The sequence below is a fragment of the Zootoca vivipara genome, chromosome 1 (assembly GCF_963506605.1).
Source record: "Zootoca vivipara chromosome 1, rZooViv1.1, whole genome shotgun sequence".
NCBI classification, from domain to species: domain Eukaryota; kingdom Metazoa; phylum Chordata; class Lepidosauria; order Squamata; family Lacertidae; genus Zootoca; species Zootoca vivipara.
In genome coordinates, this window is record NC_083276.1 from 48,002,648 (window position 1) to 48,017,852 (window position 15,205).

Below are 15,205 nucleotides of genomic sequence, written 5' to 3' on the forward strand. Positions count from 1 at the left end.
ACTCTGACTTTGCACAATCTCACCTTCACAAAAACAAAGTAGAAAGTGAAACTGAAATGCCCACAACTGAAAGGTCAAAGCGTAGCCTGATAGTTTACCGGGCAGACCAGAGGTGTTTCTCTTTATTGGGTGAAAAGGAAATGTCTGTATTTTGTAGGAAAATATTCATAGCTAAGAAATTATAAAATTGGTTCTTTATTTCAAAAGAAAAACCTCCTTTAACTTATTATGTTAAAGCAGTGGTACTGATTCAGTTTCCAGATTAAAAATAAAATAATGACAAAATTAAATCATAGACCTACTATTTGTTAGGGCAGTTGTTGTTATTATGATTATTATATCATTGATTTTTATCTACTCTACTACTGTTTGCCCATTTGGACAACATGGCAAACTGTTTTGACAAACCAGCAAGTGTTATATCTAACCAGATATGTGAGTAGATAAAAGAGCTTATGTCAATCCACAGCTGCCATTTCAGTTTCAAAAAGCAATCATGTATCACTGAACAATGATGCCACATAATGTACAGATTTGCCCCAACACATTCTAAATCAACTTGGTAATGTAACTTCAGATATGTGCCATAATTCAGCAATATATTCCATACATGAGTGGTATGATGCACATATACCCACCCAGAAGGGCTCCCTCATTCATTTCAGAGGATTGGGGTGAATGATTACCAGTTGACCTTCAGATACCAAACAACACAAAGCCTTTGTTTTGATAACTGGGATGATGGCATTGTAGGTTTCACAAGATAGAGAACTAATGTTCATTAAAAATAATGTTCACCTTATTGTTTCATTGTTAATTTCATGGTTGTTACAATTCATGGGAGAAATAACTTAAAAGGCAAAATTATTCTCCTTCCTCAGATTCATCATGAATATTAATGATTTTTTCCCCCAGAATACTGCTTACCTGGGATCCCTTCTTGCTACCTGGAAGATTAATTATAAGAGTTTTCCCTCTGATTCCACATACAGGTCTGAAAAAAGAAGAGATTGTAATGAATATGAATGCATGGGAAACATCAACACTGGACCAAAATGTTTATTATTCATAACTGTCTACTAGAGGTCAAGACAGGGGAGGTCTTAAGATGTGCTCAGTAGAAACACATAATTCAATATGACGAACCAATGTGATTTAAATATATTTGATTAAAGCATTCCATCAACACATTAAGCATGGTATGAGCATGAAAGCTTTCCAAAAGTGGGAACGAAAGTAGCAACTCTAACTGTTGTAACAGTAAAGGTACCCCTGACCGTTAGGTCCAGTCGCAGACGACTCTGGGGTTGTGGTGCTCATCTCGCTCTATAAGCCGAGGGAGCCGGCGAACAGTTTCCGGATCATGTGGCTAGCATGACTAAGCCGCTTCTGGCAAACCAGAGCAGCGCACGGAAACGCCGTTCACCTTCCCGCCAGAGCGGTACCTATTTATCTACTTGCACTTTGATGTGCTTTCAAACTGCTAGGTTGGCAGGAGCAGGGAAAAATAGTGCCCTGATTGATTGATTGATTGATTGATTGATTGAACTACGGTAGTGAACAATCTATGTTAGGGTTAGAGGGAATACTTTATTCCCATGATGTTTTCAAGACATGTGAGGCAAGGCACATTGTCCACGATCTGTTAAGTAGAATACTTCACCATTTTATTTATGGGTAGAGAAGAGGGGTGGGACGCGGGTGGAGCTATGGGTTACACCACAGAGCCTAGGGCTTGTCGATCAGAAGATTGGCGGTTCGAATCCCCGCAACGGGGTGAGCTCCCGTTGCTCGGTCCCAGCTCTTGCCAACCTAGCAGTTTGAAAGCACGTCAAAGTGCAAGTAGATAAATAGGTACCACTACAGTGGGAAGGTGTTTCCGTGTGCTGCTCTGGTTCGCCAGAAGCGGCTTTCTCATGCTGGTTATGACCTGGAAGCTGTACACCAGCTCCCTTGGCCAATAACGCGAAATGAGCGCCGCAACCCCAGAATTGGTCACGCCTGGACCTAATGGTCAGGGGTCCCTTTACCTTTACCTAGAGAAGAGGAGTAAGATTTCAAATAATACTTTCTAGGTTGGCCAGAAATTCTCCAACATTTTGAAGGAAATTTTAACAAGAAAATATTCCTTTCTTTTCAGCACCGGGTTAAACATGACTTTCTCATGCATGCACTCTTAAATTTGGGCAACTGGCTAAAATGTTTTAAACAGTTCTAATTTTGGTTCCTCAGTTTTGATATTGTCGGGTTGATTTTGCTGAAATGTTTAGTTGGGGTAGCCACAATTTTAATTTGACTATAACTGTAAACTGTTCATTATTGTTATCATTATTTTTGTTGTTGTTATTGGTTTCTATTGATTTATTGGTTTGTTTGTTGCTAGTATAGGATATTATGTTTTTTAATGTTTGATGCTTTGTTGTGTTTTTATATATGTTGTAAGCCACCCAGAGTGTCCGGGGAAACCCAGCAAGATGGGCGGGATATACGGCAAATTACAAAATTATTATCATTCTTTTTATTATTAAAAACATCTTTGTTTGCTCAGGTTTAATGAGCTGTATGCAGCTATTTTGTTGTATTTCATTGCTCCGCTCTGTGTCTTGTTTTAAATTGTGAGTTTCAAAAGTTTATTTATTTTTTATTTCACTTTTTTATTGTAAACAACCTGAGATACGAATAGCAAAAAGTAATAACCAAATCAATTTTCAGAAAAAATATTGCTATGTCCTGGGCCATATTTTGCCATGGAGCAGAAAGGAAGATTAAGGATCCAGGGTACCCTTCAATATTCTAAGACTAAAGAGTAATTTACTGACTTAAATGTGAATATCATGATTTTATATGGCTTTTTCTCCCCTTTTATATTCTCTGGATTCATGAAGTAACCATTAAAATCCAACATATAAATACATTTTGTATTCTGTATTATCTAGCTGACTATACCTGCCACAGTTAGACCCATAATATGATATAAAGGGTGTAAAATAAAACACATAATTTAATTAGGGTCTAAAATACATTCCACAGATGAAGTGTTAATATAGGTCATTGATTAATTCAGACATGTGCAGAAACTCTGTTTACAGAGAAATGACAGTTTTAAATTGCTTTAAACACTAAGAATTTCATTAACTTTATTGCAAGCTTATGAAAATGCATAAAATAGACACAAAATCAAGAGCAATGGTATTTAATAGATTTCTAATTTTTTACTTATGAAAGGTTACCTAACAATTCCAACATATCAATTCCTATCAGCAGGCTTGAACGGTAAATTTTACTGATAACTCTTGAGATGCATAGTCTGAAATGAAAGGCTTATATTTTCATAGCCTACCATCATATTATCTGAAAAGCAAAATTTATGCATTATCTTAATGGTATCCCTAATTTTCTTTAAGCCTTGTCTCACATCTTGTTGATCAGATGACTATACTTTCTGATAGATTTCCTGTCTTTTGGATTAAAAGAAAATCTGGATTTTATAGCCCTTGTGGTGAATATTGAGAAATTGTGGGGTGCAGGTAAAGTAGAACCACACATTCTTCATTAAAGAAGTATTTTTACCTGCTACTATATTTCTAATGAGTTGTCCTAAAAAATTTCAAATCAAGTTCTTAGCACTATAACCCTGACTCACCTCAATGCATAGCAGCCAGGGCTCCAGGCACTTAGCTCCAGTCATATCATCATCAGTCTAATCATCAGTTCAAGGCAGGAATGAATCCATTTCCTGGTTCATTCATCCTGATCAGATGTTCAGTGCTATGAACAATAAGCTGATGAATGTGAGCCCTCTGGGGCTGAGCCTGGACAAGAACTGCACATACTGCTCTTGCTTGCAAATGCAGATTCTCGTGCAGCTAGGAATACATGTGCAGAAGACTGCTTCTGTGTATGTAAGGCATTACTTCAACTAGGCATATTTGTTTTTCTTCATGCAAATATCAGCAGTGCAGGAAACAAAGCAAAGAAACCTTAAAGGTACAATGGAAGCACCATTTGAGGCCCAATATGCTCTAAATCAAGATAATCAAGGGCTAGCAATAAAAAGGGTATTAATAATTTCCAGTAATCACAAAAACTGATAAAAAATAAATAAATTGTGACTCATTCAAAAGAAAAATATGACACAGCTTGTTGCATGGAAAAGCCAAGCCACAAGTAACTGTTTCACAGAAATAAAAATTCAATTATTTCTCTTTAAGAAAACCCGCTCTGAATCCAGTACCAAACCACAAGTATTTTCAACAAACATACATAATAATCTATAATAAAACTATATATTTATTTATAGATGATAGACAACCACAGACTCCTGAGATGCTCTTTCTGATACCCCTAACTTTATATTTTCTGATAGTCCCTGGAAAAGACCCTGATGCTGGGAGAGATTGAGAGCACTAGGAGAAGGGAATGACAGAGGACAAGATGGTTGGACAGTGTTCTTGAAGCTACCAACATGAGTTTGACCAAACTGCGGGAGGTAGTGGAAGACAGGAGTGCCTGGCGTGCTCTGGTCCATGGGGTCACGAAGAGTCGGACACAACTAAACGACTAAACAACAATTTTATAAGAACAAACTCTCAGCATACTATAAGCAAATCAACAAGGAATCAGTATATATTAATTTTATTGACAATTTTTCTCTATCCATATAGAAATTAATCACTATCCTTTTGAGCTTATTTTAGATTTCAATATTGCTGGAGGTCAGCCATCTTACTGACATAACTGGAGTGAATGGGTCTTGGGGACCAGAAGAATGAAGTGGTCTGAGGCTCTCTGCCTCTCGGATTAAATTGATAAGATCTGATCAATGAATAATACTTCATCCTCATTTTGTCGAAAGCCTCTTCTTTAATTATTTACCAACAGACAGCAGACAGACCTTTTCTAATTACACAATATATCTCATATCAGAATTTTGGCCTGTCCACAGTGTGGTTTGATAAGAACTGCAAGAATGCTAAAAGGACTTTGGTTAAATTCTCCAGACAACATTCTAAACTAAAAATGGAAGTAGCCACTGAACAGCTCATCAAATTTAGATCACTTTATAAATGCCTCATACATAAAAAAGAAGAATGTAAGAATATAACAGAACTCAGTGGAAAGTTTTAGACTCGGCTGTCAGGGAAATAATGTAAGTTTTGAGCTATTGTTCCTTGTGGACTGGCTAAGTGAAGAGGGGTTACTAAAGCTCAGATTTCAACCGATGATTAGACTAATTATTTTACAAAACTATACAACTCTTCAAAAGCTTCTCCTCCCCTTTGGTGGATTATTGAGTTTTCCCTAACTGGGATCCAGCAACTTCATGTATGGTCAAATCCCTGAATGATCCAACTAAGTCAAATAAGGCCCCAAGGGAAGATCACATGCTTCTCAAACTGTTTAATATGCATTCTAACTGTGGCATCCTATCCTCACTAAATTGTTTATTGATATTGGCTTGACAGGATTAATTCATTTAGGGTTGGAACTGTCTATGGTTTATCCTGTTTAAAATCAGTTTGTTGCATGTTTCCTGTAAAACTTATTTCTGCTTAAGTTTCAGGCATGTGTCTCCTGCAATGGTATTCTGTCTGAAGAGCAAGCTGGGGTTAGAAATTCTTATTCCACTATTAATTGTTGCCATACTCTGTTCCATCTTATTGGGGAAATGGCTAAAAATATCCATTGTTGACCTATCCTCACCTTTTGAGTTGCTTGATAGAAGCAGTCTATGGGCTAAGTTGCTGCCCTGGGCTGCCAATGCATCTTCAAAGTCTGGGCCACGATACATTTGTTAAAATTAAAGTAGGCAGGAGTGGACTTCCATCTGACCCAATTCCAACTATGAACCTAGTTAAACAGGAATGCATTTTGGTGCTTTTTTCTTTTCAGCCTTTATGTCAATGTTCTGGGTAAATTGTTTGGGAAATTGGATGCCATAAGAAATAGAAAGGTCAGCATCATTCTATGCACGGGGCAGTCTGAAAAAGCAGATGGATCTGCTGCCTAATTTCTATCAGAAGGAACAGCTTAGTATTAAGATTTTTTCTAAAACTAAAGTGCTTGCATTCCGTAAGTGATCTCCCATATATAACTGGATAAATCATTTTGTTATTTAGGGGTTCACTTTGCAGCCAATTCCTTTTTTATGGCCCATAAGGATGCTACTCTAATTAAAGTAAGACATCTTGTTGGAACTATTTTGAATTCTTTTTATATAAAAGGAGGACAACAGGTTGCTCCAGCCCTTAAATTTTTTTTTTACCAAGGTTGATCCTTCCACGTTTCCATTGAACACTGTCTAGGAGTTGGAGAAATTTCAAAATTCATTACTAAAGGAAGTACTGCTTTACCTGTTGGTACTCCTGTTGCTTATGTTGGTGCAGAAATAGACTGGCCCTCTGTCCAGACTAAAATACAAGTCAAATTATCCATGAGCCATCAAATCGGCTCATCAGAAAGCTAACTATTTGGATCTAATTAGTAGAGCTGCGCAACTGATTTATCCATATCCGGAACAGAGTTGATTTGTGCCAAATCCAAATCAGGCCAAGGCAGCTACAAATCACTACAGAGCAGTCCAGGTGGACTCAAATTGATCTGTAGTGATTTGTGCCAACCTGGAATTAAATAATAGTTCATCCAAGGCCAAGGAGAACTATAAGGAGAACGCTGTGGGGTGGGGGTGGGGGAGTCATATATTCAGAAATATGATACTCACTACTATAGCACAAACGGATAACACATGGATGTTTTGGGCTGCCACTATTCTCTCATGCACTAACATATCTGGAACTACACTCTGCCCAGTGCCCCAGAAGATTCCTTCCTCCCTGCATAGTCACATAAAGATGGAATATACAGTAGTGACATTCCTGATCTGAAATCTGTTGCATTCTAAACTGGAGAAACACTAATAACAAAGTATCAGAAATTTGAACTGCAGGTTTACTCTTAAAATGGAGTGACTTCTAGGTTGGAAATTATTGATTATTTTAAAAAGAGGGGGTGATGGAGATTGACAACATGATCATTTTCTAAATAACAGAGACGAATGCTTGTCTAGATCCTGGAAAAGAGCCTGTATAGGTAAGGCAGATATGGGGAGTTGACAAGAAGGAAATGAGACAGGAATGAGCAACCAGGAGAAGGCTGGCAAAGTGAAGGAAGAACAGCAGGGTGGGGCACAATCAGGAACAGCATTTGTGCACATGAAACATTTGTTGTTTGAAGGAAAAAATTAAGCCCAATCACAGTGAGAAAGGAGTAGAGTTATTTGGGTCCAATAAAGCTTGTAGCATTGCAAAGACATAGTCAAAGAACAGGCTTCTAGTTCAGTTAAAAGAAAATATGTGGTGAGAACCATGGCATTCACTAACAGCAGTATACAGAGTCTCTAGCTCACCACTACGTGTTATGAACCAGGCCATTGTAATTATGTCAGGTCACATAGGAAGTTGAATTAGAAGGTACAGGGGAAGGGGGAAGACTCTATTTGTGGTTGCTATTTTCAGCTGCGCCCTTGTGTTCTTTGCAAAATGCCATTCCATCATAAGATACACTTATCTCTTAGCGCCCCCCCCACTTTGCATTGACATCTCCTGTACACATATGTGAGGAACCTTATGTTCCTTATTTCAACTCACAAAGCTGGAGCATCATGTTGTAAGGCTGATAACTTCATTTAGTAAATGGGCTATTTGTGAAAATTCTATGAGTGCAGATTAGTTCAATCATAATTAATGCCACTCAGGACAACCACTGAAATACCCCTAATTTTAATAATGTAGATTTGGTGGATAACCACCATCATAACACAAAATGTTTAAAAAGTTTCAGATTCAGAAGAATCTAGGTCTAATATAGACTTAGATACAGAATCTAGATGTATCACTATTTGTATACGGAAAGCACCATGTGATTTAACAAAAGTGGTTAGGCCAGAATAGTAGTAATGGTCTAGAAACAGCACCTCATAAGAACCAAGTGAGGGAAACACTGGAAGATGAAGTACTGATTCATATAAAATAGGTATTTTCCACCATGTATTGCTACAGGATCACCAAGTGTATTTTAGCACACCATTTCACTACTGCTTCATTTGAAGCGGATACATTCAGAAGCAATTTTTGCAATTGGAGCTGCCTCAACACCGTGATTGAACAGTCTTACTGAACAACGATATTAAGCTGAAATCAAATGAAGGAAAGTAGCTGAGTAAATACATCCTCAAGTTACCAACAGAAACTGCATAGACCTTGAAGATGGATTCCAAACAGGCTTGTACAATACTTTCTTACAGTTAGGGATTCAAGAAGGAAATGCCATTTGACATCTGTGAAGCAGACTTGTGTCATTTTCCTCATCCTAGTAAGTGTTTCAAACACATGAGCAACAAAGCAAGCAAAGTTAAAATAACTATCAGAAATACAGTAACTGCTTTGGTAACCATTCAGTAGCAAAGTCTCAAGCCTGAACTACACATGATAGTAATACAGTACTGTATATCAGTGTATTCCGTTCACATAATTACCTTCCTGCAATCTCTTCCCCCCACCCCATTTTCCTCCTTAGTAGGGTTCCAATTTCAGAAGTACTGTATTATTTGTCGGGAGAAAAGGACTTGGAGAAAGGGAGTGTGGAGCGGTAAGCAACAAGGTGAGGTTTTGTACTCGTCACCCATGCACCCCTTTGCTTTTAAAAAAAGAGATACCACTTCTCTTTCTATATGGGAGGAACTCATTAAAATTTAAGGTCATCACCACCTTGCATACTCTCTTCGTCTCCCTCTCACACAGCTACTCTTTCTTACACAAGTACACCCTTCACTCCCATCTCTGTATTCATACATACGCAAATCCATCCACACACACCCATATTCCCTACAACAATTTCATTCTCCCCATGACCCCCTTTTTCTGCTCTCCTCCCCCTTCTATCCCCCCTGTCTGTGGCAATAAGGCTTAGAGGGAGAAAACTCCTGTGGGCACCAATAGGAGCTTTTTCTGTTTAATTGCTGTGCAATATAATTGTTGGTAGGGGTGGCAATGCATGGTTGAGGGTTAGCCTCTTTTCAGTTGCCATTCCCATGAAAATTGCCCGTCCATGTGGCAGTGGGAACTCTCTGCCTTCTGACATCGCATGAGAGTAAGGAAGGCCAACGGGAAGAATATGCAAGGCAAATCCAAAGGCTCCACGGATTGGCTCCTCTATGTGATATGGGCAGATCTGTGTTTAAAGCCCACCCTCGTTTTAGAGTACTTCCAGAATAGTCTTTGTTCCTCAGTGCAAACTCTTATGAGATTTACAGTTAATTAAGCTGAATTAAGCTGCTTAACGGACACATTACGCACAATCCCAATCACATTCATACACAATGACAATTTCACTGCCACTTTGGCGGCAAAGAGAAGAATAAAGATAATCCAATGCTTGAATGGTACAATGTACTGTCTAGTTTTGGAAATGAGTCTACTTTCAATTTGTTTAACATTTCCCCCCTTTAACTGCAAAAAATAGAAATACAGTAAAATAATGATAGGAAAGAAACCCAATGAACAACATTATTTGCTAGTCTTCTCTGCCATGGAAAGAGCAAAAATACTAACTTTTATAGAACACTCATAATGTGTTCTTGTCAAATTATTTATACTTAAGTATTCCATTTTACAATTCATCTTGAAAGCTAAATGTGACCACCTAATCTCTGTTCCCCCACCCCATTATAATTATGTTCAACTCAAGAGAGGCACAGTACAGACTTCCTCAAACTGGTGCTAGATGGTTTGAATGATGAACTCCCATCATTCCCGACGACTGGCTAGGCTGGCTGGAGCTGATGGAAACTGTAGCCAAAAACATATGGGGGACACCAGGCTGGGGAAGACTGTTCTAACAAATACTTAGCAAAGTGGATGTCCTTGAGAAAAACAATTACCAGACTTTTAGAAGACATATGAAGGCAGCCCTGTTTAGGGAAGCTTTTAATGTTTAATAGATTATTGTATTTTAATATTCTGTTGGAAGCCACCCAGAGTGGCTGGGGAAACCCAGCCAGATGGGCGGGATATAAATATATTATTATTATTATTATTATTATTATTATTATTATTATTATTATCTCACAAACATGAACCAAGTCAGTTATACAGTACCTGTGTCATGTACAGACAGGCCACAATCCCATGACAATGACAACATGTGTGCATACTACTTATGCAGTCTCTGGCATTAAAAAAATAAACCCTTCTTAGCAACTGTTCTTATTGTTGTTATAAAGTTGTAGTAAAGCAGTTGTTATAAAGAAAGCTGGGAGTTTAGTGGAGGCAAAGTGAGAGAAAAAAAATCCCATAAAAATACAGGGATATGTACCAAGCTTTCTTCTTTGCTAGTTTTGGGACTTAGGAAATGACTATAAATAATTTATTTTATTATGACTAAATTATTTATTTTAATTTATTTTCTATATTTATAGGAACAGTGTTTATGTATGTTCTCTGTTGAATACTGCCTACAAGCTAATCAATGAGCAAGTTTCATGCAATCTTAAAGTATGACTATATTAGAAGTTAATTTATTTCAGGGGAAACTTACAATACAGTACTTTTCTGGATTGTGTCCATGATAAGAAAACCACTGCTAGGTGAGCAGGGCTACTGAATGAAAGAACAAGCCAAGAAGTTGCTAGCAGCCATTAATTCACTAGACAGCCTTAGGCAAGTCAGCATTTCTCTGCATCAGCTGAAGTAATGTATATAAAGTGCAACGTTATTAGTAGACATGCAGATTCACAAGAAAGTTTTAGAATAAGATCCTTAACCAGATTTTCCCCCTACCAAACACCTCAATGTCATTTTTAATTTTTACCAATGCTAACCAATCAAAATGTCTTTTTTTAAAACTTAAATCAATATTAGCATTTTAAGAATTATACACCTATGCCAGTTCAACTGTACATAGTGTGACAAAGAAGGAAGAATGTTACCCTAAATATAGCATTGAAGATAATTTTCTAGGTAATGCATCACCGTGTGCCACAAGTTACACTATTTTTGGAAAAAAACCTGTTGTTGATCTAAAAGACACTATACACAAAAAAGGTAAGTAGCAGTGCTAACAAACATATGCTGACAGCAAAGGTCTATCTTTGAAGGGTGAAGTGCTATAAGGTCTCAAGCAACAAAAGCACTGGAAATCTGTGGCCAAAATATGTTTTCAAAATGCAGTACTGTTTAACCATTCCACATAGCTATTTCAAGCATTTTACACATTAGTTCTTATAATCTGGTGTGGGGAGAGAACTTCCAGCCCATGGGTCAAATTTGGTCAGCGAGGCCTCCCCATTTGACCGCAAGGCTGTTTTGGCCAAGCCTTGCACCCAACATCATAAATGTCAAGGTTTGGCCATCTGGTTGCCAGGTGCTTCAGAAGCTGTGAGCAAAGCACTTTGCAAGCCTTGAGTTCATCACTTGCCCAGTCCCAAGTATTGGGCTTTGCAAAGCTCATTGAGCAGCACTTCCCAAGTGACCAACAAACGGTTGTTGGGAACTTGGGAAGTGTTGTGCAAGGGGCTTTGCAAGCACTTCCAATTTACAGTGTCTACCAAACCCCTTTTGGCCAAGTCATATATAGATGGGCCTGCTTTTGCTATCAGCTAAACATTAGGAAGAACTTTTAGATGGTAAGAGCTGCAGGACAGATTCCCTCTGAAGATGGTGGACTCTCCTTTATGGGATGTTTTGAAGCAGCAGTTGGATGGCAATCTGTCATGCACACTTCAGTTGAGGTTCTTGCATTGCAGGGGGTTGGACTACATTACCATCATGGTCCCTTCCAACTCTACAATTCTAGGATTCCATGACAGAAGTCTATTGGTATCTGAATAACACTGATCCCATCCAAAACAACTGATGAGGTTGCTTTAAATCAATATCTTCCAGCAGGACATCTTTCGATGGCTATTGCAAGATGATACTATGCCACAGCCTGTTAGGCCATGGAAGCTTAGAAAGTTCTTTATAGGTTTCAAAAGAGTTTTGGCAGTGACGTGTAATTGTATTTGAAAGCATCTTCATTTTCAAGTTGTTATATTTCAGTTGCTCTTGTGGTCAGGAAGTGCAACAGTAGAACAGTAGAATCCTCCACAACATATCGAAAGATTGGAGCAGTCTCTCTTGGCTGATCAATCCTCATCGGGTTTGGTGAAGTCACCAGCTGTCTACACCTCTTCTTATGAGAACATCAGACAGAAAGTGGGCTGCTAGATTAGCAAATTTTTCATCTATGGCAATAAATCATCTCCATATGTGCAGTAGCTGCACATTAAGCACCCCACCAAGTTGTATTGGCCCCTTAAAATACATTTGAGTGGATTGTGTGGCAGCCTTTACATCACTGTAATAATCAGAAATGACACCAACTTGCTACCAATAGTAGCAAGGTGGTAAATAATTCCAGGTGCAATGTCCTATTGTGATCCCTTTAAAGATTTCCATAATTCTCATGTAAATCGTTCAGATTACAAAGTTTGAATTGTCACCACTGAGCATTTAAGTTCTCTATAACTATTCCGGAATGTGACAGCTAAATTGGTGACTGGGAATGGTCACTGGGACCATATAACACTGGTCCTAAAGGATCAAGCTGCTATGTGGTCAGAAAACCTGGCCAATCTATTACACATTATTGGTATTATCATTTTTAGTAAAATTTAGCTTCTCTGACTTGTTAGATGTTGTGAGTGACATAGTGCACCTTTGTTGTTGCCATTTGCAAAACATACAGAGTTCACACTGACTCCTTTAAGCTTCAACTAGAGGCATCAGAACGCCAATAAAGTTTTATTTTAGGAGAAAGCAGGTAAAAATATGAAAAGGAGAACTCACAGTAAGGTAGGCCTGCAGCTCCTAGCTAGAATAAACCCTCTTCTAAATTACCCAGCTTACATCACCTCCTACAATAACCAGGAAATCACTTTTAAATAAAATGTAATAGTTTGTTCATGTTCCATAGGCCATGTGCCTCAGTTTGGCAAGTCAGTATTGTACATAATTGTTACCTTTATTAACAAGAAGCAGCTTTGATGACATGGGTCAAGAACACTGAAGTTAGTATCTATATGCTGTTTATTTTATTTCATGTTTTTTTGTCTTGTAATTGTTTTAAGAGATATGGCTGTGTCTTCTATTCACTGTGATTTTATAAGTATCTATCTGACTTAGACATTCAGTGCAATTGTAGGAAAAATGTTGGCTGCTAAAAATATAGTAGACTTGAAATAGCTGTGTGGGATGGTTAAAACAGTTCTGCTTTTCAAAGCCATGTTGGGGCCAATTTCCAGTGTGCTTATTGCTCTTGCCCTTATGGCACTTCACCCTGAAAATGTAAGACTACTACAGCTTACAGCTATTATATATTTGGTATACTTTCAGAAATGCGACAGTTAGCCTAAAAATAGCCTATCCCATGCCATTCACTGATATGTGACTTTGAAAATGAACTTTTCTTTGTAGGTGGCATCCACCCACATCCTCTTTGTCACCATATGTATAATTGATCTGGCATGGATACCTGCTTTTTAACACACTGAAACCATTAACTCATTTTCTAAAGTACTTTCAAATATTGGCTGGCCTATTAACATGCCAGAGGTCCTAAAAGGATATATCAGGAGCCTCAAAAAAGTGTATCTACCTGAATCTGAAAATGATGAAGGGGCCAAGTATTAATGCATTGCTCAATGCAACCATTCCACCACCTTAAATATTTCTAGAGAAATAATTCATGGTATTTTTGTTAATATTCTTACCTAGAGAGCATGCCCAGAGGTGTAACATTAAGTGATCCCATCAGCATTGCCAAGGCCATCCCTGGGGCCTCTCGTTCTATTACTTCTTTAGTAGCCTGTAATCAAAGATTAAACAGCAGACTGAGTGAAAACAACAAAAAGAAAGTAAAATAAATATAAAACTAAATAAAAACTGAAATCTCCATCCTTTTCCTAAAGACTATGTAGCATGAATTTCAGTAGTGGATGTTACAGACTCAGGGCATATAACTAGTAAACACTCACCCACTAAGATTAGCTTCTGTGGAAGCTTGCATTACATTCCACTTCAATTTCTAGGACTTTCTGCTGATCATACACTAGTCAGGTTTGCACATCAAATTAAACCATAGTTTAAAAACAAGCTATTGTTTAATGCAGTGAGCTAATGCATGCTGTTGAAAAGTTCTCACTCTGTTCCTCTCCTGCTTTTCTGTCACCAGGAAACAAGCCAGACTCCAAACCTTGACTCAAATTTCTCAAGTGGGTGCCATAGCCATAATAAGAGAACAAGGGAGGTGTTAATGGCAAGTTCCGGCACCTCTTTTTCTAGAAAAATAGCACTGCACGAGTGGCAGCAGCAGCAGCACGTGGGGGAGGAGAGGCACAATAACTTCCCAGTAGCATGCACCAGTATGCTTACATGAAACCATAGCTTGTTTTAAACTAATGTGACATGAATGAGGCCAATGTATCTGTTTATGCAAAAGTAAGTCTATGTAACTATAAGGATGCTCAATTAACATGACATTTAGTTTGCGAATGGTTAGCAACCATTGGCCACAAAATACTTAAGCCATGCAAATAATAGATGTGATTTGTTTATAGTCTCACCTGGCCCAGTAGATTTCTCACAGAAATCTAAGTAACCTTGACAGTGCATATGGTTAATGAAAGGTAATGACTTATATAACCCTTCAAAATGGTTACTATCTTTTGGCAAGAATGCATGTCTTCCATCCATGACTTGCAATCAATGGTTTTCAAACCTGCTATATCTCCACCTTAGAAGCATGCTACAGTTACGTTTGCCACCTGCTTTGTGTAAGAAATTCCTCAATTAAGGAACAACAACTTCCAATAGAGATGTTAGAAACAGTAAGAAAATATATGGGGCAGTTTTTAGAATTGAAATAATAGTACATTTTCAATTGCAGTAAACTTCTATTTTAAAAGAAAAGAAAAGCTAGGTTTAAAGTGAAACCTAAACTTAATAAAATGTGTTCAAAGAAGGTTACAATTATCCTTGACCAGTCAAACCCCAAACTCTTATCAAATACAGGAATAGATAGAAAATTATGGACTGAAGGGACAAAGGAAGAAAAAGGAGAAAAACACTAGATCAGATTGCTTATGTTTTTTGGTTTTCTAAACAAATCT

The 15,205-nt window shown here is 37.9% G+C and overlaps 1 protein-coding gene across 20 annotated transcripts in view; it reads right to left on the reverse strand.

Moving 5' to 3' along the window:
• GPHN (gephyrin) overlaps positions 1–15,205 on the reverse strand; it is a 273,273-nt gene that overhangs the window by 104,831 nt on the left and 153,237 nt on the right. For 18 of the 20 annotated variants that reach the window (XM_060274078.1, XM_060274150.1, XM_060274076.1 and 15 more), the window contains 2 exons: positions 13,808–13,902; positions 928–994 (listed from right to left, as the gene is read on the reverse strand). In XM_060274078.1, coding sequence (XP_060130061.1) covers positions 928–994; positions 13,808–13,902 — 162 coding nt within the window. The remainder of the gene's footprint in view (positions 1–927; positions 995–13,807; positions 13,903–15,205) is intronic. The other 2 variants (XM_060274140.1, XM_060274146.1) reach the window with 1 other exon arrangement.